This window comes from Oryza sativa, chromosome 6 (genome assembly GCF_034140825.1).
Source record: "Oryza sativa Japonica Group chromosome 6, ASM3414082v1".
Taxonomy (NCBI): Eukaryota; Viridiplantae; Streptophyta; class Magnoliopsida; order Poales; family Poaceae; genus Oryza; species Oryza sativa.
Window position 1 is genome coordinate 26,781,443 of NC_089040.1, and position 27,557 is coordinate 26,808,999.

At 41.5% G+C, this 27,557-nt stretch overlaps 3 protein-coding genes across 4 annotated transcripts; 2 read left to right on the forward strand and 1 right to left on the reverse strand.

Annotated features, from left to right (window-relative positions):
• Window positions 1–560: 560 nt before the first annotated feature.
• Window positions 561–10,099, forward strand: LOC4341610 (uncharacterized). Of its 2 annotated transcripts, none has more exons than XM_015787556.3 (9): window positions 561–5,538; window positions 6,580–6,775; window positions 6,875–7,022; window positions 7,591–7,675; window positions 8,069–8,156; window positions 8,248–8,518; window positions 8,594–8,636; window positions 8,719–8,822; window positions 9,292–10,099. In XM_015787556.3, exons 1-9 carry the CDS (start codon window positions 678–680, stop codon window positions 9,706–9,708), a joined length of 6,213 nt encoding a protein of 2,070 aa, XP_015643042.1. In that variant the 5' UTR covers window positions 561–677; the 3' UTR covers window positions 9,709–10,099. The 2 variants fall into 2 exon arrangements, with proteins under 2 accessions (XP_015643042.1, XP_015643043.1); XM_015787557.3 differs by having other exon boundaries at window positions 7,591–7,669.
• Window positions 10,100–10,304: 205 nt separating this feature from the next.
• Window positions 10,305–12,867, reverse strand: LOC4341611 (protein TIC 21, chloroplastic). The gene is made up of 4 exons (XM_015787558.3): window positions 12,543–12,867; window positions 11,412–11,669; window positions 10,857–11,060; window positions 10,305–10,726 (listed from the first exon to the last, which is right to left on the reverse strand). Exons 1-4 carry the CDS (start codon window positions 12,822–12,824, stop codon window positions 10,607–10,609), a joined length of 864 nt encoding a protein of 287 aa, XP_015643044.1. The 5' UTR covers window positions 12,825–12,867; the 3' UTR covers window positions 10,305–10,606.
• Window positions 12,868–14,714: 1,847 nt separating this feature from the next.
• Window positions 14,715–17,198, forward strand: LOC4341612 (uncharacterized). Its single transcript, XM_015786103.3, has 7 exons — window positions 14,715–14,992; window positions 15,109–15,169; window positions 15,830–15,924; window positions 16,012–16,045; window positions 16,469–16,523; window positions 16,605–16,647; window positions 16,982–17,198. Exons 1-7 carry the CDS (start codon window positions 14,771–14,773, stop codon window positions 17,051–17,053), a joined length of 582 nt encoding a protein of 193 aa, XP_015641589.1. The 5' UTR covers window positions 14,715–14,770; the 3' UTR covers window positions 17,054–17,198.
• Window positions 17,199–27,557: the final 10,359 nt, after the last annotated feature.

Consider the following 27,557-nt stretch of genomic DNA (forward strand, 5'->3'; position numbering starts at 1 on the left):
TTTCGGTATTCACCCACTGGCGTGTCTACTTATAGCGGTTGTGTTGTATAATGTAACTTTATCGTTCTTTAGCATCTCCCATCAAAGAAAGGATAGAGATTAGAGTTAGATAACACTCATAAAAGAACATCTTATCATGTAAGCCGTGGTCCGTGGAGATCACGCCTGATCCATGTGGATCACACGTTGCAAGGTCCATCCCATCTGACGAACCCATCCCAATTCCTATCTACCACTCCTCACCACTCGAATGACCGACCTGCCATTGTCCAATCTTTTCCGGTGTAAAAAGGGAGTAAAAAGAAGGGTAAGGGGGACAAACTGTTGGGTTTGTGACGTTTGCCGAATTCGTGCATTTCGTTTTGCTCTATCTGGTGGGAATCCCCCACCTGAACCGGTGTACGCGATCGTCACGACTCCACGAGGCACCCGCGACGACGCAGCCACCGCCGCCGGCCGCGATCCACACAGATCCGACCCCACCCAAACGCGTCCAGATTCCAGCAGCGCAGCCACCCCCACCCAGCCCAGCCGATCCAGCCGTCGTTGCCGGCCTCGGTAAGCAAAGGATCTCATCAATCCTCACGATTCCCGCAACCCTAGAGCATCCCCTTCCCCTTCCCTCGCCTCCAAATTCGCGATTCCTTCCCCCACGAGGCCGAATCCCTAGGGCCGCCATGGATCCGCCTCCCCCGTTCGACCACCCGCTCCACCGCCGCCACTACTCCGACCACCACCACTTCCCCCCCGGCGGAAGCGGAGGCAGCGGCGGCGCTGCTTCTGCGGCTGCGCGCTCCAGGTACGAGTACGGCGGCGGCGGCTACGAGTCCCACTCTCACCACCAGTACCACCTCCCTGACCACCACCACCACCACCACCACCACCACCCCCCACCGCGCGTCCAGCACCATCACCACCACCACCACCAGCAGCTGCCCGCGCCAACGCCGCCCCCGCCGCCGCCGCCTCCCCTGCCGCAGCACCGCCTCGAGCCCCCTCCTCCTCACTACGGCTTCCCTCCCCGCGGCCATCCCGACGCCTACTCGCCGCCGCCGTACCACGACCCGTCCCCGCACCACCACTACCATCGCCACGGGGGCGACGACTTCCTCCCCGCCGACGAGATCCGCCGCGTCGGTGGTGGTCACCACCACCACCATCACCATCCGCAGCTGCAACAGCTTCTCCCGTGGGAGGAGGCTGAGGAAGAGAGGCGCCGCTACGGCGGCGCCACCCAGCAGCTCCGACTATCGCCGTCTGGTCCTCGGAAAAGGCAGCGCTGCGCTGTGCACGACGCCGACGTTGAGAGCACCTCCAGTTCTGGCCCGCCTCCCCGCCGCCAGAGGCAGCAACCCCACCCGGACTATGCTCTGGATGATAGTTTTGTAGATAGGAACAATGCCCATCCTGGTTACATGGTCCATGAGGGCTTCTCAATCCACAGTGATAGCAAGGTTAGCAGGAAGATCCAGATGCCTACGCAGATGGCACTGCCTGGCTCTCCCCATGGCACGAGTGCTGGGTATGCGAGGCGAGCCCCACAGAAGGTTGCCCCTTCTAGAGTGTCTGTGTGGCACCGAATCGAGGAGAACCCTGCAATGTATGAACCGTCTTCTCCGCCGCCGCATATGCCTAAGGAGGTGCACGTCTCGCCGTGCAAGTCGAACAATGTTGCTCCTGCTTCGAAGGAGTTGGCCAGTGTGATTTCTGTGGATTGTAGAGGGAAGAGTGCTGATGGTAATGATGGTGATAGTAATACAGGAACAAAGAAGAATCCTGTCAAGAAGAATGAAAAGGTGTTGGCTTCAGTGCTTGTGAAGCCTCCAATGGAGCCCAAGGAAAAGGAAGTGGCTGCTAAGAAGATGCTCAAGAAACCTGATAAGGTTCAGAAGAATGCAGTGCATTCCAATATTAGAAGTTTGGTCTCAACTCCCTGCCCTGGTGCTGGTGCGAAGAAAGTGAAGAAGATAGTTATAAAAAAGATTGTTAGGAAGATCAATGGGAAAGGTAATCAAAACAGTACCCCGGTTGTCTCAGAAAAGAGAGATGGTATTGATGCTAATGCTTGTGAGAAAGAAGAGGGTGAGATCACTACATCATCTTTTGAGAAGGATGTTATTTCTGCACATGATCCGATCGCCGTTAGTGACACAGCTGGTTTTGGTAATGCTGTAAATGATCAGAAGCAAAAAAACACCGACTTCACAAATCCAAGTGGAAGGAATGCTGCTTCAGCCAATGGATCTATGGAAATTCCCGATCCACCAAATGGTAGTGGGAGTGCACATCCTGGAAAGGAAGAGGTTCTAAGCCCAAAGAATCCAGTTGATAATAGCAATGCTTCTTTAGTCGTTGAACCTATAGAAGTGCTTGAGAAAAGTGGGACTGAGCATCCTAGGAAGGAGCATGATATGAGCTCTATTGGTTCAGGTGTAAATGATGCTTTTGCAGATGCGAACAATCATACTCAGAAGGAGGTTGGTGAAATGAATGTCGCAGTTGCAATCAATTCTGTGAGAGTTTCTGATGCACGGGAAGTTCCTAGGTGTGATGATTCCAGCATGGAAGAGAGCAAAGTACCTAAGGATGTGGATGCAAACATTGCTGTTTGCATGGATGGAGTTGCTTCTAATTGTGATACAACAGAAGTCTGTGGAAATGAAGATGCAAGGAGGGAATGTGGAAAAAAATTGATTGGCATAAATGACGAGAAAGCTTTCCTTTTAAACAATTCTGCCAGAAGTTCTAGTACATCTGATACTTGCATGACTGCTGTAGAGGGTGCTCAGAAAAAAGAGGGTATAATTCTCACTGGTTCAAGTGAAAAGAGCATCGGCTTTTTAGGTGATTCTGTGGGAACTCATAGGACAACAGAATTTGGTGCCAGTAAGGATGCCCCCAACGAAGGAGATGACATGCCAAGCCATCCTAGTGAAAAGGATTTTATGTCATTGAACTCTTGTGGAGGTCTTAATTACACAGAAGTTAGTGAAAAGGAGGATATCCAGGAGAAAGAGGACAGAGTACCCATGGAATCAATTGTAGCTTGTACTTCTAGTGGAAATGAGGACATACAAGTGAATGAGGGCAGAAAACCCATGGAGTTAAGTGAAGCTAATGCTTTTAGTGGAAGCGGGGATAGCCAAGGTAAAGAGTGTAGAATACCCATGGGTTCAAGTGAAACAAATACATCTTCCGTGAATCATGTGAATGCTTCTAATGAAAAGGATTTCAGCTTGAGTGAGGACACCCAGAAGAAAGAGAGCCACAGGCCCATAGAATCATGTGAAAATACTACTTTTGAAATTATGCACCATGAAGAAGCTCCTAGTACAGAAGAGGTTATTACAGGTGTGTCACTTGGGAGAAAGGTGGCCGAAGGCCCAACGAGGTCAAATGAAAGATGTTCAGGTGCTAGAGGTAATTCTGCAACTACTTTAAAGTTTGGTTTAGCTTGTGCAACTGAGGATAATCAGATGGAAGATTTGCTCAACAATAGAACTGCTTTAAATGAAACAGATGATCCTCTTGATGCTGAGGATTCCCCTGTGTTTGTTCCTCCATCTTCCAGAAATGTAGAAAGTACATATGCATCGCCATTATATGATCCTATGGAGGATTCTACCAGTGATGGTATTTTGAATATTGGTTTGGGAAGGAACACTACATCTAAGGCAGCAGAACTTTTGGATCTTCATAGAGACCATATTTCTTCTGAGAATGATTCTTTGATACATTCCCGGGGCACTTCATCTGTATCTGGTAACCGTGAGCAGTCTGTCCCTACAGCTTTGACACTTGGTAGCAATATCTATTTTAGTAGTGCGGAAACTGATGATCGGCCTGAGGAAAGACATGAGCTAGTAGTGGAAGGTCAGCAAGGATTAACTGTTGAGACAACAAGCAAACTTGATAGCCCTGGCAAAATAGAAGTCCTGAATGGTGCGGGCTTCATCAGTACAGGTATTCAAAATTGGCTGAGTTTACCTCCATCAATCAACAGCATGGAGATGTCTGGGCAATTTCTGAATAATGGTTTTACTGTTAGTAAGGGTAGGCTAGGTTTAGACCAGAGTATGGATGATGCTACTTCAGTGAGTCAGGATCATGATATTGCACAAGATATGGACCAGCGTGGAAGTGAGGATGCTTTCTTTAGTCAGGATCACAGCATTAGGTTATGTGGTAGCAATTTGCCTCATTCACATTTGTTGGCACCCAAAGAGAGCAGCATGAATGGTGAGGATCAGAGTGGCATTGTTCTCACAGGTTTGCACCCTAGTAGTTCAGTAAATGTTTTAGGTCACTATGGTTACCAAACAGATGATATTCCTGTGGATAACCTGAATAAGCTTCCCTCAGCTTTAGAATCTTCTGATGCTATGGATGCAGATCAAGTTTCTTCTCAGGTATGCGTTAATCCAGATCACACCAATGACAGTAATACTGAGAATGCTGGGGTTGAGTCAAATGCAAAGCAGGATCTGTTGTCTTCTTGGATTGAAGCCATTGTATCAGAGGCTAAAAAGGAACACCCACCATGCAAGTCCACTCCGCTCACTGTTGGCTTGCCAGATAAGTTATTAGAACCAAAGGACAGCGACAGGAAAACATTACTGGAAACAGTGGTGCCTTCTGCAGTAAAATCTCCTCAGATAAATTTTGCAAGCTCAACACTCCAAAAGGTAGCTCCTAAACAAGTAACATTGCCTAGTTCATCCCGAGAACCCACTCGAGCAAATCAAAATGCAAGGCACAGGACTTGGCATCGTGGCAACATAGCATCTTCTAGTTCATCTTTGCATGCTTCACAGCCTTTAGGATTACCCCCAAAATTACCACCCAAGAAGAATGACAAAGCTCAAAACTCTTATATACGGAAAGGTAATGCTCTTATTAGAAATCCATCAAATGGTAATCATCCTCATTCTTCTACAGGTCACGATACTCAAAATAAGTTGAATAAACCTGTGGTAAGGAGAAGCATGAACTTTGTAAGGAAAGCTGATACGAAAGACTTAGCAAATTCTAACATCTCAGTTGAAAGACCCAAGACCCCTCCTTTACCACTTCACACAAAATCCAGCTGCCCTACAACCCTTTTGGAGCCATTGTCTCAAACTTTGCAGAAACAGCATGGTCATGAAGCTGAAAAGGAGGATCTCACTGGGCAGCCAAAGTCAGGCGTTGATAACTCAAGCATCAAAAGTGCACAAAAATCTGAACCCTCGGATCCTAGTAAAGTGGTTTATGTTAGGCCCAAATCAAACCAACTGGTTGCTGCACAGAGGCAACACCCTATTGATTTAGTCAACAGTCCCACAGATAAGATTCTGTCTCTGCAGGCACCCATAGCATATGATCTCTATTTAAAGAAAAGGAAAAATCAAATTGTTTTGAGTTCCTGCTCCCCTTCTGATGGTCTGAGTACCAAAGAAACGTTACCTGCTGAGAATTCAAATTCAGAAGAGAAGAAAGATCTAATGATTGCATGCTCTATCAGTGGTATCCCTGGGGTAAAGGACAGACCACAAAAAGGTAATCTACTGTACAAACCATTTGTTACTTCTTCTTCCTTTGCAAACTTTACCATCTAATGAAAACCCTAAAATTTCGAAGTTCACTGGAATTTTGTTTTGTAACCATAAACAATAACCACCTTTACACCTTTGGAAAACTTATAATGGTCTTCCATTTATTCAAAGTTCAATCAATGAACAGGAACTATTTCAGTGTAAGGAACTTTATCTAAACTTAAAGATAAAAGGTTAAGAACCATACTCCAAATGTGAGTTAGAGCCTTACAGGTTAATAACCAAATTAGGATAATGTGGTTTTAAACAAGCCATTTGTTTAATATCTTAGCCACACTGAAGCTCTAGACAGGGATCACTATTCTGGTTATGCTTATTAAATGATGGCTTTCCATTTTGCTTATGGTTTCATCATCCCATTTCTTTACCTTTTATGGTGTAGCATATGTTTGTTTACTACTACTATATTATTTTCTTGTGCTATTTGTTTTCGGTTCTGCTAAATTTGTGGCGCCACAATTTTACCTTGATTTCAGTCGATTCTTTGACCCACACGATTGACGCCGAGATTCGTGCTCTTGTACATAACCACCAGAAATACGATAACTTCACCGAGCAGATGTGTTACGTTGGGTACTGCTACATGCTCGTACACAGTTGCACATTGGTCAAAGTAAGAGACCGTACGAATGAGAACACGTAACGAGAGAGGGATAAAATAGTTAGTGTTATATAATTACTTCCTACTTACACTATAATTACATGCTATTTACATATGTAATTTTAGAACTTACATATGTAATTTTGAGACTTACAGTGTAAATACATTAAAATTACATATGTAATTTTAGGGACTTACAATGTAAATACATTCTGACTATTTTTTCATGAAAAATATGGCGCCATATAGATAGATAGTCCCTTTGTTTTTGCCTCTTGATCTGTTACTTTGGAGGGTACAGCATTATGTAAACTGATAATGTAATATTGAAGCAATGCTAATCCCTTCGTACTATATTATATGCATACACTTCTCTCAATGCAGCTCTTCAGACAACAAATAATGTGGGGCGTTTCTCTCATGTGTGGACACTCAATGGGCAACAGCCACAGAGGAAAGGTTTTATGGGCAGTAGTCATATGAATGCCTTCCCACGTATACTTCCATGGAAAAGAAAAATATTCTGCAAGAATTTTAGAAGCAGTCACATGTCGAATGTGAGCTCCATACGAATTGTCAGGTAAATATTTCAGTCTGGTCTTTTCTCTGTACCTATTTCTATTCATTCACTTTATTGAATTTTCTTACTGGCATGTCCTGATCCTCTATAATTTGATAGAAAATTGCTGCAAACAAGGAAGAGAGATATGATTTATACTGTCTCAACTGATGGGTTCTCTCTACGGAAATCTGGTGTGTTAAGTGTTGGTGGATCAAGTTTGAAATGGTCAAGATCCCTTGAGAAGCGTTCTCAAAAGGTCAACAAGGTATTTCACTTCAGTGAAATTTTTGTTCCTAATTTCTTGTTCAGTCATCAACAGAAATGATTCCAGGAGTTCTATAATTCTATTCATCTGATCATGATATCTAGAAGTTTCCAGCTCAGGTTGTGCTGGGTATACACTTGAGTTATTAGAACAACTATACGATTTTAACACTCTTTCACTGGTTAAACTGTAAGCTCTAAAGACAGGGATGTTGCAATGAATGCCCACCTTATGCTGGTGCCTTTTTTTTTTTTAAAAAAAAACAATGCCTATATCTATAGCTTTTGGATCCATCCATCACAATCATATTTTATGATCTGGAGCATATGACCTGAAGAAATTCTGTTATCTGATAAATGATGTCGCCCTGCTAAGACTCATTTGTTTGATACTACATGAGCATCTGAATTTTAAATAGTGTAACCATGGATGGCCTTTTAAAAGACCATATACTAAAAGCTACAGGGTGGAGTGACTGTCCAATTGCTGCATTTAGAACATCAGTATTAATCTATGGTGCTTTTATTCTCATTATTAAACAAAAATCAAATTGCACTCTGGATTGCAGGAAGCTACATTGGCACTCGCTGAAGTTGAAAGAAGGAAAAGGGAGAAACGGAAGCGGCAGTCTCTCCATGATAAGGGAGGTAATGGTAATGTGTTAATTTGTGAATTTGACATGGTTAAACTTTTCTTATTAGTACTGATGAAGAAGATTTAACTAGTTCTCAAGTAAAACTCGCATGCTCCTTCATGTTAAAATTTCAACTTAAGTTCCAACTTACCAAATAAACATTTGAGCTGCTATAGACAGAATTGCATTATGGCATTACTTTATAGAGCACAAGGAACCTGTTTTGTTACTTTAGTTTGAGCACTGTGGCTTATTGATCACCTTTTTAGGTGCTTACCATCGATGAGTTCATATTTCTTGTGGAAACATGTTTCCTTGAATTGCCTTTCTCTGCAAACATATATTTTACTGATTAATCATTTTTTTCATTAGCTTTTCTTTGTTTACGCTCTATGATGTCTTAATTTTGCAGATCATCAATTTGAATCTGTCACTGGCAATCAATTAAGAAACAGCCGCCAATCGTCTTCCGATTTGAGAAAGCCATCGACTTGCAATGAGTATGTTATGAACACGTGTTGAGTATGTTATGAACCCTTTTATCATAGATATTCTAATTTGACTCATTCCCTTGTTTTATGTTTGAAGCAGATATGTGCGCGTTAGCAAAGGTAACCAACTGGTTAGAAATCCGAAGAATGTAATCCGCATGCTAGCAAGTGACAAAGTTCGATGGAGTTTGCACACTGTGAGATCACGCCTAGCAAAGAAACAACAGTACTGCCAATTCTTCACTCGGTTTGGCGAGTGCAAAAAACCCAGGGGCAAATGCCCTTATATTCATGACCGAGCTAAAGTGACTATATGTACTAAATTTCTTAAAGGATTGTGTTCTAATACTAGTTGCAAACTGACTCACAAGGTAAGGTCTTTCTTCTTGATTCTATACTAATCTTGCATTGACATTTTTTTTTCATTTCAAGAGCATGTATTGCAGGTCCTTCCAGAAAGAATGCCAGATTGTTCTTATTTTCTGAGAGGTGATTCATTCCAGTCTAACGTCATTACTTTCTCTTTCTTCTGCAAAAAAATGTCGTGCTTACATTTTGGCATCACATGCAGGACTCTGTACCAACATAGCCTGCCCCTATAGGCATGTGAAAGTGAACTTGAATGCTCCTGTTTGTGAAGACTTCTTAAAAGGATATTGTGCATATGGTGACGAGGTATGTGATGCTATCACTAGATATCTGCTGATCTTTATCAAATTTCCGCTCGCAGAATCACAGAATAACGTAGATGCTTGTTCAGTTTCCTACATTTTAGCTAAAGGAGGAATTCAGCATCAGGTGCACAAAAAACTGTTCAGTGCGATAGGCTGTTCTTATATTCCATCAATCAAATAATAACTCCTTGCGCTTTAAATACTTAGTTGATATAATCCACTGCATGAGATTATAGGAGTTCTTTTTCCTGTAATCTAGGAAGGCATGCATCTGATTGTTCAGTCTACATGGCGTGTCTAGTGTTATTTAGTGTTGATATATATAATTAGATGAAAATGATTTTGCTGGTAGTTTTTTGCCATGTACCCGTTAGCCTTTTGAACTTTGGGGGCTTTCACAAACCTTTGTGTATTCTGAATAAAGATCACTAATCTTTTTCATGATCTTGAAATAATTTCTTTACGAGCAGTGTCATAAAAAGCACAGCTATGTATGTCCTGTCTTCGAGGCAACTGGAGAGTGCCCACAAGGATCTAGATGCAAACTTCATCACCCTAAGAGCAAAGTCAAATCCAAGAGCAGAAGACCAGATTTCTTGCAAAACAGTAGTTGGGGCCGGTATTTTGATGCCAGCATTGACCATCAAGATGAGACAAGGAAAGTTTCTTTAGACGAAGACGAGAGAGAGAAACCTCAACGTGTTTTCACTGATGGGGATTTGGGCTTTATCAGCTTGGATGATGATGCGGATGAAGATGTTACAGCTTTAGATGCGTCAGATGATATACCGCTGATGGAATTGGACTCGGGGGATTTAAGTGTGCAGACTGATAATCTTGATGCACTAATCAAGCCACTTCGGATCATGAGAACAGCAAGAGTTTGATAGCTAATGCAGTTAGAGGGGATATCAGATTTTCAACGCGAAGACTTACCATCTCAACGAACTAATCTAGCCGCTTTGGATCATGGTGACAGCAGGAGTTTGACAGGTTCTTTGATTGACCGAGACAGACCAAACTTGATACAACAGGATAGGTGCAGTGTTCGAGACAACCGTATATATATAGGGAAGGAAAACAAGTTTCGTTTTCTTCATTGTTTTTCTACCCTTATTCGGAAGTTCCATTTTTGTTTGTCATGTACATATAGTTATTTTTCTTATGTTTTAGGTTACCTATATTACATGCCAACATCACACAGAGTTAAGTGTAACGAACAATCATTTACATTGCAGAAGAAAGAAATGGCAATTTATTTAGAATTGCATTGTGCAAGTTTTCATTGTTGTTTTGTCTGATCTATAGTCTGCCGTTGGATCGGATTGAATTATGAAATCCTCGTATTGATGTTTTGATGGAGAAATTCTTGTGTTCGTAGTATTAAAGACTACTTGAAGGCACTATAAGCATTGGAGAATGGAGATGGTCGATGAAAAAAGAACCGAGCGCAAATTTGCGGGCAACAGCAAAGAGTAGAATCTGTCTAACTTCTTTCCAATTTCCATAACAGCAATGAAGCAGCACCGCACATCATAGGAATCACGAAACTTGCTCACTTCTCACAGAAACTTCTAATATGCTCAGAAATAAACAAAGGTAATAAGAAAGACGAGCAGATTTGAATGCGTCCTTCAAATCTGCACTCAGCAAAGGCAACGCAACTAGACTGATCGAAGCTTATCACTAAAAGAAAATTTTAAGAAAACACAAAGCAATTGCAGAGAAAAATACAACCAAAGAAAGAACGGAGGAACATTGGTCTGGACTCTGGAAAGCTTAAGCTCATGCTGGCTGAGATCGAGGGGTTGAGGCAGCTTCTACTTTTGTCAGGGTTACAGATCGCAGTAATTCCAGTGTGCTCGATAATCCAAGAAAATGTGAGAGGATCGTGTTGGCTGAAGCCTGTGCAGGTTTTTTAATAAAAAAAAATGCTCAATTGATGTTCTTGTGATACAGTTATATGATTAATGGAAACTAGGAATAGAATGCCTAGGAGTTAAATAAATAAGGGGCTTGGGGCTGGATGTCATACCTGAACAAGGAAAACATCTAAAGATAGAACAGGGCTCTGGCCAGGAGATATTCCCTGGTAGTACGGCACTGCAGATGTAGTGAGGGCTTTTGCTACCAATGCCCCTACAGTTGCCTGCATACCAAGAATTGCAGCACCCATTCCAAGAACATTGAGCACAATACCATTTTTGAGATTTTTTACCACATCGGCACGTGGAGGAGCCTGGAAAAAGAGCCAGTAATTTTAGTTATGTCTGGAAAGCGTGGAGGAGCCTGGAAAAAGAGCCAGTAATTTTAGTTATGTCTGGAAAGCAGTTTGACATGACTGCTATGGATAATAGAACCAAATGCTATTACTATGTCAGTTTAAATTAAAACACGGCGAACAGTAGTACACCCCTGGGCATAATAATATGATACTACCATTCAATCAGTTTGTTCGGCAATATGATATCAAGATGATTATGGGCAGGTACGAGATGGGATGCCAATATTAGTGGGTGCATGGAAGCATCAGTTTTTGAGCAAAGAGATGATAGCGCAGTGCTATATATATTCTAGGAAATGACAGTACCTTTGCAGGTTTGTTTGCTGTTCTCTTAAGCCTTTGTGAAAGACGGATATAACCAAAAGCCCAAAAGACTGAAATAAATGCCGCAACAATACCAATTGAAGTTGCAAAGAATGTAAAGGGAGATGTTGCATTCCCTGTAGCGACTGCCGAGAATGACAAAATTCCTGCTGAGACAGTTGTGCACACTAACTGAGACCAGAATCCCAGGGTGCCCAAAGTCTTGAAATACTGTGCTGTTTTTTCTAGCCTCTTGCTAACCTGCAAAATAAAGAAATAGAGAGAGGCTAATACTTGAGGGTCATAACATGCTGGTAGATACACTTGTAAGCGAGAATACAAGTGTACGATGCAAACCATTGGGGTAAAGTAAACAGCCTAATAATCTAGAATAAACACTTTGGTTTACAGTTTAAACCAAAGATTATACTGAGAGTAGAATGCCAAACGAGACTCTTAATGCATGGGCACCAGAGAAATTACACAAAAGAACAACTTCAGGAATTATTAATGACCGATAACACAGTTTAACATATTATCAATTTGATCTCACCTACTCCTTTTTAGACGAGTTAAATTCTCATATAACAAAATATGGTGCTAGATCATAGTACAAAAGTGCAGATGGAGTAAATGATAATGCAGACAAGCGACAAATGGAGCGGTGGCTAATAGAACACACAATCCAAATGCTTGAAGTTGGAATGGAGTAACTAATAGATGGTGATAGCAGGAGGTGAAGAAATAAATCCATCCCCAACAATCTCTAGTTTCATTTAACTCACGAAAGGCTCATGGATTTGGCGCAACTTCAAAAAAATAGAGGAACTAAGAAAAGATGGCAATGCCCAATAATGTGTGTATTTTGCGTGCACACTCTTGATGAACTCTACTACTCTCAATTATGAGTGTCCATTTCCCTGATACCGATTTAATCTCTCAGCCAATCGGGGTAAATGGGCGCGCATGAACCTAATTCCCTTTCTTTTCTTGAGAATCAAGAACCTAGATTCCAATAGAGCGCTACTATCAAGAACTCTACACGAATTATGATCCTGTCCGGACAGCAGATATCCTCCCCACCATCACTGCCACTGAGCTGAACAGATGAAATGAAAGAAGCGAGTGGGGCACCTGGGCGAGCATGGCGCGCTCGGCCTCGTCCTCGGCGGGGGAAGGCGCGGGGTCGGGAGGACCGGCCTCAGCCGCCGCCGCCGCAGCAGCAGCAGCAGCCGGGAGGCGCGACGCAGCGCGTCCTCCCCAGCGGCCGGCGGCGAAGGCGTCCACCACACGGAGAGCGGGGGAGCGCGGCGCCGGCGTGAGGATCGAGGTGGCTCGAGGGGGTAGAGACGGCCGCCTCGGAGCGGGGAGGGGCGGCCGTGGCGCCGCCGCCGGGGAGAGCAGGAGCGCCTGCATCCTTGCGTAGGTTTAGGCGGTCTAGAGGTTTCTCTGCTCCGGCGAGGAGGGGCAGCTTCGTACTTCCATGTTTTTCAGGAAGGTGGCATTTGCAAAAAATGATGAAAATAGAGAGAGAGAGAGAGAGAGAGAGAGAGAGAGAGAGAGAGAGAGAGAGAGAGAGTGTAATTTCGTAAAACCCCCAAAATTTGTGAAGCATTTTGTCCCAGAGGTTCTGAAATCAATAGCAATAAACATTTTGCACCGACTGGCGACTGCTTTATTTAGATTCTATGCTATCTAAAAGTGTAATTTTACAAAATTATAGATGTTTTAATCAAACTATTGTAAAACTACATATTTAAGTTGATGTATTACAAAACCACATATTACAAATAAATTATTACAAAATTATAAATTTAGTAACAACATTTACAACTTGAAGATAACGTTAGTGTTAAGAATTTAAACTCTAAGCTTGTAGTTTTGTAATAATATCAATATTAAATATGTAGTTTTATAATAGACTAAATTGTACCCGTGATACGTAAACTTGTGAGGTGGGGTGTAATTTAGTACATAAATAAATCGTTTATTTTGGTACATAAACTTGTATAATGTGTGCAAACCAAAGCCAAAACAACATGTTGTAACTAATTTCACTAAGTTGGACGCTAATTAAGACATTATGTAAGCTTGCATGCCATATTAAATATGTAGTTTTGGGATAAATTTGGTAAAAAAAATATGTAGTTCTATGGTATAATGTAGTATTGCAATACTTTGATCAAAGTAATGTAGTTTTGTGAAATTTACGGCTCCATCGTTTCGCTTATTTGGAGAATAAGCGAAACGGCATATTTGCAAACGAAAAATAATTTATGAACAAAAACTTTTATATACATGTTCTTAGCAACCTAAAAGCAAATACTGAAAAATAAACTTCGATGAAAAAAAATCTTAAAATCAACTCAAATTTAAGGTTGCAAATTCAAATTTTGGTTGATAAGTATAAGTATAAGCGAAAAGATGAGACCATTAATCTATCTATAATAATAATAATAATAATAATAATAATAATAATAATAATAATAATAATAATAATAATAATAATAATAATAATAATAATAGTAATAATAATAATAATAGAATGGTAGAGTACCATATAATTGTCAAAAGCAATACCATAAAAATACAGACAATGCATCAAAATAGGAAAAAAAATAGCCACAATATGTTCTTGTCAATAAAATGCTATATGATCGTTATGAAGTATTTAAATTAGTTACTTCATTAATACTTTGAATATTCGCCACTAGTTGCATATGATGTAAATTTATAATATAAACATGGTTATTTCTTGCTTGTTATTATGATACGGTGTTTTCGATAACCCTATTTTCGATGTTTTGATAGCACTGGCATCGTTTTGTTGGCTCTACCTTTTCAATGATCCACTCTCAGAATAATTTATAGTCTTAAAAATAGTTTGACCATTTCTTTTATTTCTTTTCAAAATATTACAAAAAGGTTATCTAAAATGTACTTTAAAAAAATACAGAGACACGAAGTACTTACTCCCTTCTTCCCTGAATATTTGACACTGTTAACTTTTCTAAACATGTTTGACCATTCGTTTTATTCCAAAACTTTTGTGAAATATATAGAACTATATGTATACATAAAAGTATATTTAACAACGAATCAAATGATAGGAAAAGAATTAATAATTATTTAATTTTTTTTTAATAAGACGAACGGTCAATCATGTAAAAAAAATTAAAAACGTCAAATATTTAGGGAACGAGGGAGTATTTCGCAAAATTTAAAACCAGAGAAATTATTCAAGAAACGAAACTGCAAATAAACTCAGACCCACACAAAAAAAAGTGAGAAGTAGAATCAACCGCCGCCGCTCGTCGCAAGTCACCACACACACCCTCGCCGCGCCGCCGCTCAATTCAGTGATGCAGGCGGCAGCACCCGCGTGGGCTCCGCCCATCGTCTCCTCGGCTTCCGCCGTCTTCGCGCGGCCCCGCCGTGGCGCGCGCGCCGGCGCCGGCGCCGTCCGGTGCGAGCTCGCCGCCTCCGCGCCATCGTCGGCCGCCGGCTCGTTGGCCCCACGCTGGGCCCAGAGGACCGTCGTCATCCCGCCGCAGCGCCGCGGCTGCCACCTCATCACCCCCAAGGTGCCTCCGCCTCTCCACCCCTGCGTCCCCCACCCACAAGTTTTGGGTTCTACAATGGTGTGATTGCGAAGATTGGTGCTAATTGCTATCCTCTTGTTGTTTCTTGGCCGTTGCAGATTGTGAACGGGATAAGAGACGACCTCTCCGAGTTCAAGTGCGGCATGGCACATCTGTTCTGTATGTATATATATGCAGACACTCACCCGATGCAATTTGTGTTATTGTTTTCTTGTTCTTGTTTGGTGATGAACTGATGGTATAGAATATTGCAATTTTGCAAAGGGAAATTTGCGGAAATATTGATCTGGCGCATCATGTTTATCTGACCAATTATCTATATACATGATTGTCCTGCCAAAATGGATATCAAAGAGATGTTCTAATGATTATTTAGCTGTGCGTTGAATTTGCATTTGTTACATAGGAGAGAGTCAACATAGAATCAATTTGAAGAGTTCGTTGGTACTTGGCATCCTTGTCCTCTCAGTACAACAGATTGGGGAAGGAGAACATATTCATTCATGTGTGTAATTGTGATCTTGGTAGTATGAGGAGGTGTGCGTGTAGTGTAAAAGATAAGAATGGATGTCCCATTTACTACTTATTTAGATTTGTAATTACATATATTCCAGGTTAATGAGGACAGAAAGCTCCTCTGTTTTGTTTCAAGAGAGTATAAACCAAAAACTCCAAACATATATCAGGAAAACTTTACAGTGTCATTGGCTAATTTTTAGCCAAGGAATATAATATGGGGTGTCTAGTTAGTATGCTTTTAGTGCTCAATTTCTATTGTTTATAGTATTTATTAAATGGTTAATTCGTTATGCCCTACAGTGCAGCACACCAGTGCTTCGTTGACTATCAATGAGAACTATGACTCCGATGTCCAGTTTGACACTGAAACATTTCTTAGTCGCATTGTCCCAGAGGTTAATGACTCAAAAATTTATTATTTGTTTCTATTCAAGTGGTTCTAATTGATATGACTGATTGATCATTTTATTTATTGTGATCAGGGTCCATCTGCTCCATGGAGGCACACCATAGAAGGTTGGTTGTCTGAAACTGTGAAGCCTCATAAGACTGGCATATGGTGTTTTCTATTACAACATTTGTGTTTAGTTAATAATATATACTGCTTAGCACTTTAGAGTGCATAGTTCCTTTTTTTTTTGAAAAAAAAAATTCTACTTCACTTCCCTAACATTTTATCAGAGCATTTGACCACCAAACTTCTCTTTGGCTCACTATGCCTCTGAAATACCATTGGACACTTTACTCCCCAATGGCATTTCTCTTTTGTTTATCCTTATACAAGTTGTGTTTTGAATTGAAATTTTGTGGGGTAGCAGATGATACCATACCTCATGTCTAGAAATATTTTAAAAAATTTCATGACTGTATGCATTTTCATATGTAAGGATTAAAAATTGGTCGTAGGTTCCCTCATTAATAGTCGTGTTCTGATTGCAGGGCCAGACGACATGCCAGCACATATTAAATCGTCGATGTTTGGTTGTGCCCTGACGTATGTGCTCCCTTTTCCCTTGCGCCCATAATTTGTTGTTGCGTCCCCAAAATATTTGTAACATCTTTTTCATTGCATCAGGATTCCTATCACTGATGGGCGTCTCAACATGGGAACTTGGCAGGTGCTGGAAAATATTTACCCCTTTAACTACAGAGCATCTCTTTAGTTTCCAGTTTATTTAACACTATAGGTCAAACATCTTAGTTTCCAGTTTCCACTATTTCTATTTAAGGCTCTATTTCTAGTTGAACCTGATTGAAATTCCGCAGAGCCTCTAGTTTCCAGATAAAGAATACAGTACAGTTCTAGTTATTAACCGCGACATAACCTGTCAGTCGTATGCTGAATTTGTTGGTCAACCTCATACTAGAGTAGTCAATAGCCTGCATTTTTTTTAACTGCGACATAACCTGCAATTTTTTTTACCTCATATTTAGACATTTTATTCTTTTCAGGGTATATGGCTCTGTGAACATCGAGACTACGCTACTCCTCGCCAGATTGTGATTACTCTCAATGGGATCTAAAAGGTCCATGACAATAGATATTAATAGCTGTAAATGCAATATGACCATCTAGACATCTAGATCATATGCATTGAAACTGAAACTGAAACCTTTTCACTCATTTGTGATATGAATTACAGTGGTGAATATATTTTGCAATCTTGTATCTGCGTGTGAACTAGTTTGGATGATTGTGTTATGTATTTCTGCCTGGATCAGTGGGTGTATATGCATTTCACTGTTTGAAAATAAGGCTTCACCTCAGAAAATTGTCACTGTTTGAAAATGGAGTAATACTATGTTTCAGCGAAAATAAGTCTTCATCTCAGTATTTTGTCTTTCAGCGAAAATAAGTCTTCATCTCAGTAATTTGTCATTGTTTGAAAAACGGAGAAATCTGTTATAGAGAATAAAGTCCTCACCTCAGCAATTTATCACTGTTTGAAACTTGAATGACAGAAAATAGGTTAATAAAAACTCTACATAAATTCTGTACTATAGCTTACAAAATTTTACGTGAATTTTCTTCCAATGCACTTTGATTTTCAGTAAATCACTTTTACGAATTACCCCCTCACTTATCCCTCCCTTCCAATCTACCCCCTCCATCACGTGCTCCTCTCCAACTCCGGCGACTCCCGCTCGTCTCCGGCGATGGCCGGCCGCCTCCCCGCCGCCGCCGCGCCATCCTCCAAACTGACAGGAACTGAAAATATTCAGTTTGGGAATGCTGAAACTGAATGTCTAAAGAAATGAGAGGAGAAGCAGTGAAGAAGGAAGTGGACGGCTCAGATCATCGCTTAACAATTCGCAAGGAAAGTGATGTGAATCCAACGGTGCACATCATTACTAGTAGTAGCTGTAGCTATCAGGCACCGTACTGTGCACGTCATCCATTTGTCTATTTGTGTTGGCGTTGGGTTAAAAGCTGAGTTGAAGCTCTGAATTTGTATCACAAACTTGAACCCTAATATTATCCTTAAGTCTTGCGGCGCCCAGTTCTTTTGTTCTTCCTATTCTGCATTTACTTTTCTTGTTATTCCCATTAGGTTAGCCACTGAGCCAAATCTTCTCTGAAATCACTGAAGTTTGAGGACTAAATCTGGCCGGTCCTTGACAAATTGGTATCAGAGCAATTCGATTCTTGGCCAGCTCCCAGATCTGAGTGGTTCTAAGCTGGTGAGAGTTTGAGAGACAAGTACTCTCTGTAAAATTCCGGAGCCAGGCTGGGAAACTCGATTTGGGGGCAGATCTGAGAGCAGAGCAGGAAAGGTTGGAGAAGACTTTGTTTTTTCTCTGTAAAATCCCCAACTTGCTGCTGTTCGAAAATGGGAAGGGGAAAAAATCTTGAAACTGTTTTGGAGGAGCAAGAACCGGCGTGGGCAGGAGAAGTAGGAGAGCTGAGGCAAACTATGGCTGAGTTGCAAGAGAAGATCGAGGAAGAGAACAAGGCCATCCATGAGCAGATCCAGAACCAAGCTGTACAAGCTCAGATCCATCGCGATGAGATGATGCAGTCACTGAAGGCTATTCAGGAGATGCTGAGCTCAACAGCGAGCTGTTCAGGGAAGGAAGCCAAGGAGAAGATCGACGCTGTGAGAACACCGGGGACTGCTCAATCTGCAACCCAAACAGCCCACAAAATTGAAGGTATGAGTATGTTCCCTTCCACCCCAGGAGCTGTAGATCTGAGAGGAGTTTCTTGTTCCATGTCGCAACCAGAATCATTCACTGCAGTTGTCACTCCTAGCATTGGTAGTCATATCCCTCAGATGAATCCACCAATGAATCCACCAATTTTCTTTGTACCTGAGATTAATGCATCAGTATTCTTTCCAACCCAAACAATCCCACCACAAAATAGCTTTGGAACTCAATACTTCCACCCCAATGCCCACATGATGAACTACCACACTTCCCCATACTACTATCCACAGTACCCCCAATTTCATCATCCTTGGATGTTTCCCCACCAAGAGCCACCAACACAAACAGAAAATCAGCCACCACCAAATAGACAAGAGGTACGGGTAATGTAGTGAATGAGCAACATGGGCATAGGGGAAGGAATCAATATGCAGAAGAGGTGAAGAAAGGCCCTAAGAAGTTCAATTTTCCTGAGTTTAATGGAGAGCACCCTGAGGCATGGATCAGGAAGGCAAACAAGTATTTTTCCTTGACCAAGACTCCTGAAGAAGAGAAGGTATTGGTGGCTGAGGTCTATATCACTGGCAAGGCTGATCAGTGGATAGACAGTTATGATATTCCCACGGAAACTCTGACTTGGCCTGAATTTTGTACAATGGTTTGTAAAAGATTTGCTGCAAAATCTAAAGTGGAGATCACTGATACCTTTAGAAACTTGAAGCAATATAGTTCTGTGGAGACTTACATAGACAAATTTGAGGAAATCATGCCCCTTGTCAAGAGAAACAACCCAAACCTCAATGAAGAGTACTTTCTGGACTATTTCATCTCAGGGCTGAAGGAACACATCAAAAGACCACTGAAGTCGATGGGGATTCACTCTCTAGTTCAGGCTTATGAGCATGCAAGGAACTATGATAGTGGTCCTCAAACAAACAGGGGTGGTAGTGGCTTCCACAGGAATGAGAAAAAGAATGATTGGGCTAGTACCAGTAAAATGGAAGTTAAGGGGAAGGAAGAGAAAAGTGAAACAGGGGGAAGGTGAAATGGAGTGGCAAATGCTTTAGATGGGCATGGAAAGGTGTGTAAAGCCAACAAACAAATATATTTGGTGGCTATGGAAGAAGAAGATGGGGGAGAAGAGGAAGAAGAGGAGTATGAATCACCTGAAGGAGAGGTAGAGTATACTACACCACCTGACAGCCCAAAAGGGAAGAACAAAAATAGGGGGGAACCAGAAATAGCAATGCATGCCATTAGCAATGGAGAGAAGGGAGCCACAACTCTAACCTTGAAGGTGAGGATGGGGCAGGTAACAGCTTCTGCTTTAGTAGACAGTGGTAGTACTACAACCTTCATATCACCTGCACTAGTGAGAAGAGCCAAACTGGAGATCAAAAATTGTGAGTCAATCCCAGTTAGGGTTGCAAATAGGGAATTTCTATATACTGGGGCACAATGCCATCAGCAAGTATATTCAATCCAAGGGGAACAATTTGTGACAACTTTCAGAGTTTTGGAGATGAAGGGATATGATATTATTTTTGGCTGTGACTGGATTCGCCAGTACAGTCCTGTTTCTCTCAATTTGAAAACAAAAGAGATGACAGTGAACAAAGGGGGAAGTGTAGTGGTGCTTTCGGATGTGACAGTGCCAGCAAGAAACTTCATGATTAGTATGCATAAAATGGAGAAGTGGATCGATCAGGGAATGGCCGGTGCAGTGTTATACATGAAATCAGTCCAGAAGGAGAAGGAAGGTCATGGGACTCTTGAATCAATTGAGAAAGTATTGGCAAATTTTGAGGATGTTTTTGAGGAGCCAAAAATGTTGCCTCCCACTAGAGACTGTGATCATACCATACCCCTAGTTCCTGGAGCTAAGCCTGTTAATGTGAGGCCTTACCGGTTGCCACACAACCAAAAGAATGCTATGGAGGAGTTAGTTAAGCAATTGATCAGTTCTAACACCATCAAGCCAAGTATGAGTCCATACTCTTCCCCGGCTATTTTGGTTAAGAAAAAGGATGGGTCTTGGAGGATGTGTATTGATTATAGGCAGCTAAACTCCAACACCATCAAGAATAAGTACCCTATTCCAGTTATAGAAGACTTACTTGACGAGCTCCATGGTTCGAAGTACTTTTCAAAGATTGATTTGAGGTCGGGGTATCACCAGATCCGGATGGATGTGAAGGATGTACCTAAGACATCATTCAGTACACATATGGGTCACTTTGAGTTTGTTGTTATGCCCTTCGGCCTAACTAATGCTCCTGCTACGTTCCAAGTCTTGATGAACAGAATTTTGGCAGAACATCTGAGAAAGTTTGTATTAGTGTTCTTCGATGATATTCTCATATACAGCAAGACTTTGCAAGAACATGTTGAACATGTGAGCAAAGCTATGGAAATATTAAGGACAAATCAACTCTTTGCCAAACGAAGTAAATGTGTATTTGGGCAAAGACAGGTGGAATACTTGGGGTATGTCATAAGTGATGCAGGAGTAGCCACAGACCCTGAAAAGATTCGGGCTGTGAGAGAATGGCCAACACCAACCAATATAACTGAGTTGAGGGGATTCTTGGGACTAGCAGGATATTACAGGAGATTCATACAGAACTTTGGGGTTATTTGCAGACCCATGTTTGATTCTCTTAAGAAGATGGGATTCAAATGGGAAGAAAAACAGCAACAATCTTTTGATGAAATCAAGAGTAGATTGGCACAAGCTCCTGTACTAGCCTTACTTGATTTTACTCAACCATTTATACTGGAGGCTGATGCTAGTGGAAGTGGAATTGGTGCTGTGTTGATGCAGGGGGGCAGACCGATTGCTTACATAAGCAAGGCAATTGGACCTAGAGCAGCTGGATATTCAACCTATGACAAGGAAGCTCTAGCTATTTTGGAGGCCCTTAAGAAATGGAAGCACTACTTCATGGGGACATCAGTGATTATCAGGACTGATCAAGCTTCCCTCAGGTACATTAATGAATAGAGAATTACTGAAGGAGTACAATATAAGCTGTTGGTTAAATTGTTGGGCTACGATTATAAGATTGAGTACAAGAAGGGAAAGGAGAATAGAGCTGCTGATGCTTTATCTAGAAAGCCTCAAGTAGAGCAATTGCAAGTAGTCACATTGGTGATACCCAAATGGGTGCAGGAGGTAATAGAAAGCTACAAAGGAGATGAAAAGTGCCTAGTGCTGGAAGCAAAACTAAGAATAGATGGTCAGGCCCAACCACCCTACTCCCTGAGTGGAGGAATTTTGAGGTATAAAGACAGAATTGTGATTGGGAGTGGGGGAACTTTGAGAGAACAACTTAAGAAATCGTTCCATGATTCAGCCTTGGGAGGACATTCAGGTGAAAGGGGAACATACCAGAGGGTAAAACTGTTGTTCTATTGGCCCAAAATGAAGGAGGATATCAAACAGTATGTTAAGATGTGTGCAGTCCGTCAAAAGAACAAGGGTGAGAATCAGTTGAGTCCAAGGCTCCTGCAACCACTCCCTATACCAGATATGGCATGGACTCATATTTCCATGGATTTTGTCGAGGGGCTGTCTAAATCTGAAGGAAAGGATGTAATCTGGGTGATTGTAGATCGATTGACTAAGTATGCACACTTCATTGCTTTAAGCCACCCATTCACAGCTGAACAAATCCTGGAGAAATTCAAAGACAATTTTTATAAACATCATAGGCTGCCTATTGTGATTGGAAGTGATAGAGACAGAATATTCACTAGCCAAGTGTAGAAGGATGTGTTCAAACAGGCAGGAGTGAGACTGCATTTCAGTAGTGCGTATCATCCTCAAACGGATGGGCAAACGGAGAGAGTGAATCAGTGTCTGGAGAATTATCTAAGGTGTATGACGTCTATCAGACCGAAGAAATGGTATTCCTTACAATCACACGCTGAATGGTGGTATAATACAAACTTTCACACTTCTTTGGGGATGTCTCCATACCAGGCATTACATGGGGTTAAGCCTCCTTTGGTTGCTGAACACATGTTGCCATCATCATTGGTGGAAGGGGCAAGGAACAGGGAGCAGGCTAAGGCTGCAATCTTTGAAGCGGTTAAATCTAATCTTGAAAAGGCTCAGGCAAGAATGAAGTATTTTGCAGACAGGAGAAGGAGTGAGAGAACACTAGAAGTTGGGGACATGGCTTATTTGAAAATGCAACCGTACCGGCATAATTCATTGGGATTGCACGGTTCCCTGAAGCTACATTCCAAGTATTATGGACCATTTCGTGTGACTGAGAAGGTGGGGGCAGTAGCATATAGATTGTTACTACAAGAAGGAAGTCTCATTCATCCGGTGTTCCATGTTAGCCAGCTAAAGAAGCACCTTGGGCCCAAGGCAGTACCTGAAACAGCCTTGCCTCTCATTGACGCTGAAGGGAATGTACTAACAGAACCTGTTGCTGTTTTGGAAAGGAGGATGATTCCACGCAACAATGAGCCGGTTGTGCAATGGAAGGTTCATTGGGCAAACTTACCAGCAGAAGCAGCCACCTGGGAGGATGCATCTTTCATTGCCAAGGTTTTTCCAGCTTTCAAACCATGAGAACATGGGACTCAAGGGGGGAGGATTGACAGGAACTGAAAATATTCAGTTTGAGAATGCTGAAACTAAATGTCTGAAGAAATAAGAGGAGAAGCAGTGAAGAAGGAAGTGGACGGCTCAGATCATCGCTTAACGATTCGCAAGGAAAGTGATGTGAATCCAACGGTGCACATCATTACTAGTAGTAGCTGTAGCTATCAGGCACCGTACTGTGCACGTCATCCATTTGTCTGTTTGTGTTGGCGTTGGGTTAAAAGCTGAGTTGAAGCTCTGAATCTGTATCACAAACTTGAACCCTAATATTATCCTTAAGTCTTGCGGCACCCAGTTCTTTTGTTCTTCCTATTCTGCATTTACTTTTCTTGTTATTCCTATTAGGTTAGCCACTGAGCCAAATCTTCTCTGAAATCACTGAAGTTTGAGGACTGAATCTGGCCGGTCCTTGACACAAACTCCCACGAGCACTCCACTTACTCTCCGCCCTGGCCCTCTTCTTGGTCTCCTTCCTCTCCCTCCGCTCGCTCCGCCCCACCGCCGCCCCCTCCCTCTCCGATGCCCAATCATTCTCCCCTAATCCCGCCGCCGCCGCGTCGGAGGTGTACCACTCGCCGGCGGTGTTCTCGGCGGGGTACGCGGAGATGGAGAGGAGCTTCAGGGTGTTCGTCTACCCCGACGGCGACCCCGGCACGTTCTACCAGACGCCGCGGAAGCTGACCGGCAAGTACGCCAGCGAGGGCTACTTCTTCCAGAACATTCGCGAGAGCCGCTTCCGCACCGACGACCTCGAGAAGGCGCACCTCTTCTTCGTCCCCATTTCGCCCCACAAGATGCGCGGCAAGGTCCCCAGTTCTTTGCTACTCGTTACATATGCGTGGTTAATCTTGCATATTCGATCATATGATCGATCTATTTTGTTTCTTGATTTGTACTGGTGGTGTCCGCTTTGTTCATCATTTCGTGGTAAGCATGACAATTCGAGCAACGGATCAAGCGGACCTGTAATACTGGTAGTCTGGCACTACATTTTCAATTTGTGCAAACTCACTGAAGTATGAATGGATCATTTTTGAATTAGACAAGAAATAGAATCTCATTATTGAAAAACTTTAAAGTGTTCCATTTGATTTCTGGTATTTAGCAAATTAATGGTGGATTCTTGGATTAAGTTGTTAAAATTTTTGTTCTTCTTTGGTAGTTTGATGCAATTATTTCGGCTTTGGTGCTGTGATATTATGTATTTCCTACTACTTTGATGTTACAATCTGTTAGTTAAATTAAGCTTGCATGTTTATTTCCTTTCCAATGTTGGGGCACTTTTGTTAAAGCAATTTGGCATCGTTAATATATGCGCCATCTTTAGCTTTGCAGGGTACTTCTTATGAGAATATGACAATAATAGTTCAGAATTATGTTGAGAGCTTGATAAACAAGTACCCTTACTGGAACAGGACACTGGGGGGTGGGGGCTGACCATTTTTTCGTTACATGCCATGATGTTGGTGTTAGAGCATTCGAAGGGCTTCCCTTTATCATTAAGAACTCTATCAGAGTGGTATGTTCACCGAGCTATAATGCTGGCTATATCCCGCACAAGGATGTCGCTCTTCCACAAATATTGCAGCCATTTGCTCTTCCTGCAGGAGGAAATGACATTGAGAACAGGTCGAAATGAGACTTTCTAATTTCTGAAAATGCATTATAGTTTTGAACAAGATGCTGAAAATGCCCTTGGTGTTTTTTTTTTAAAAAAATGGAAACAGGACAATACTTGGTTTTTGGGCTGGCCATCGCAATTCCAAAATAAGAGTTATTTTAGCACGAATCTGGGAGAATGATACTGAGCTTGCTATCAGCAACAACCGGATTAACAGAGCTATCGGAAATTTAGTTTACCAGAAGCATTTCTTTCGGACCAAGTTTTGCGTATGCCCTGGTGGTTCTCAAGTTAATAGTGCTCGTATCTCTGATTCCATACACTATGGTTGTATGCCAGGTTAGTGCTTCTACAAGATTTTCATTCGACCAATCTCTCCCCACCCCCCCACCCCCCCTTTACTAGGGAATTATGCTTTTGAGGAATCTCCCAGATGTTATTTCTAATTTTTCTGTTTTCATCCTTCCAGTTATTTTGTCAGACTATTATGACCTACGTTTCAGTGGTATCCTTAACTGGAGAAAATTCGCTGTTGTCCTGAAGGAGAGCGATGTTTATGAGCTAAAGAGTATCTTGAAGTCTTTATCACAGAAAGAATTTGTTTCATTACACAAGTCGCTAGTTCAGGTTGGTTCGTTATTTTTGAGTAGCAGACATGAGCCATGACATCAGCAGTCAGTTGTGTGTTTAAATAAAGCCAGTAGTATCAGGAATGGCCATGTTCTTTGTCTCAGATTCTATCTTGTTCTTGTTGTCCTGTTGACTAGAGAATATTTCATTATTCTAACGTGTGTTGATCTAATAATAAGCATTAATTAGGAGCACTCACTGTGTTTATGCTTTGAGTTGAGAGATATTAATGCTGATATATCACTGAAATATCTCTCGGATTGCAGGTTCAGAAACACTTCGAGTGGCATTCACCTCCTGTTCCGTACGACGCATTTCACATGATTATGTATGAATTGTGGCTGCGGCATCATGTGATCAAGTACTAATCCAAGGACATCACCTGATGATTTCCAACCAAACTCACTGATCAACTGACAAGGCGATGTCATGCTTGACCACTATGGTGGTGCATCTGATTTTTATTTCTTTAAATCAGAAACCTATGCAGTGCAGTTGAATCCTGAACTGATTGCATAGCTTATGATAACAGAGACAGATGTTTACTGAACCTCAAAGAATATCTGCATCAAACAAATAGGTCAGTGTTGAGCCAGATTTCTACCTTGTATATAATTCTCCTTTTTTTTTCTGGTGCAGATCTGCTTAAAGCTTTGTTCATGCAAATTTTTTTTCTTGTAAACAGTGCATGATAATGTTGGTTGTACAGTAGAGATCTGAAAGCTGGATTTTGCTCTGACAGAAGTTATGATAATCCTTTATCCAATCAGTTCTTCAGACCTCCCATCTTCATTTGTTCTGTTTGCACCCTACTGTCGGATCTATCTAGGTTAACATAACTCACAGCTGTATTAACTTCATCTGGAATATATGTTTCTCTTGACTTATTAATGAACTTCTTTGAGCACCCATAGCCATGGTCAACATTGCCATTTGTGTTCCCACACCAGTATCTGTCATCCATGTGCCCATAAGCAGTGTAGTTGAAGCATGCTCCTGCACTATCACTGTACTGTACTACTGCTTGTATTCTGATCCTCTGGGACCAAAAAAAAAAAGAGAAAAAAAATCCATATGCTGACTTTGCTTAGCAGCTTTCGTTCTCAACTTTGATTGCATATTACCATATTCCTTCGTGTCAGATCTGAATGCGGTTTAGAGGGAAGCGCCGTGATCAAGCCTTCACTTACGTCTTAATCAGTCTCCGTTTGATATTAGCTACTTGTGCAGCTGCCAACTAACATACTACTGGATATGTTCAAAATTTGGTTTATATCTTATTGAAATGCCGTACAGAGCCTTATTTTAAGAACAAGCTGTTAAGGTACGGTATGTTGATTTGTCCATCATTTCCAAGCATCTACTCCCTCCGTCCCCTAATATAAGAAATTTTGATATTTTGCTTATAGTGTTTAACCATTCATCTTATTCAAAAAAAAAAATAGAATTATTATTTATTTTATTTGTGACTTACTTTATTATCCAAAGTACTTTAAGCATAACTTTTCGTTTTTTATATTTTCACAAATTTTTTGAATAAGACGAGTGGTTAAACAGTACAAGCAAAATGTCAAAATCCGTTATATTATGAACGGAGGGAGTATTATATTCTAGGTCTTCATTGGAACACTGAAATTGTTTGTGAACATCGCGTGATTTTCATAGGAGTAGTAGGTTTGATTTCTGCATGCTTTGAAATGACGTTCCAAAGGAGATTTCAGGGGGAAGTATACAGAATACAGTGAAAACCACACCTTTTTTTTAAGAAAACTTGGAAACTTTTGTATAGAAGTTCTTTTTTAGAAAAAAGCACACATAGCAAAGGTTTAAATAGACAACCATGCAAAGTTGTAAGAACGAACCTAGCTTTGTTTGTGAGATATAAAATTAACAAATCATAAAGAAAAAGGTTATTGTTATTGTTAGTTTTTCTTTTCCTCTGTTGCTTCTAAATTTCATATATGACAAATAAAGTTGAGTTTATTGGAACTTTGAAAGATTGTCTG

What these genes read in the sequence shown, in the direction of transcription:
- LOC4341610 (XM_015787556.3), top strand. Translation starts at nt 678, where the DNA reads ATGGATCCGCCTCCCCCGTTCGACCACCCGCTCCACCGCCGCCACTAC. An exon ending in AAAGGACAGACCACAAAAAG is followed by an intron (nt 5,539 to 6,579) that starts GTAATCTACTGT and finishes CTCTCAATGCAG; the next exon opens with CTCTTCAGACAACAAATAAT. An exon ending in ATTGTGCATATGGTGACGAG is followed by an intron (nt 8,823 to 9,291) that starts GTATGTGATGCT and finishes CTTTACGAGCAG; the next exon opens with TGTCATAAAAAGCACAGCTA.
- LOC4341611 (XM_015787558.3), bottom strand. Translation starts at nt 12,824, where the DNA reads ATGCAGGCGCTCCTGCTCTCCCCGGCGGCGGCGCCACGGCCGCCCCTC. An exon ending in AGCGCGCCATGCTCGCCCAG is followed by an intron (nt 11,670 to 12,542) that starts GTGCCCCACTCG and finishes TTTATTTTGCAG; the next exon opens with GTTAGCAAGAGGCTAGAAAA. An exon ending in TAGATGTTTTCCTTGTTCAG is followed by an intron (nt 10,727 to 10,856) that starts GTATGACATCCA and finishes AAACCTGCACAG; the next exon opens with GCTTCAGCCAACACGATCCT.
- LOC4341612 (XM_015786103.3), top strand. Translation starts at nt 14,771, where the DNA reads ATGCAGGCGGCAGCACCCGCGTGGGCTCCGCCCATCGTCTCCTCGGCT. An exon ending in CGGCATGGCACATCTGTTCT is followed by an intron (nt 15,170 to 15,829) that starts GTATGTATATAT and finishes TATGCCCTACAG; the next exon opens with TGCAGCACACCAGTGCTTCG. An exon ending in ATGGAGGCACACCATAGAAG is followed by an intron (nt 16,046 to 16,468) that starts GTTGGTTGTCTG and finishes TTCTGATTGCAG; the next exon opens with GGCCAGACGACATGCCAGCA.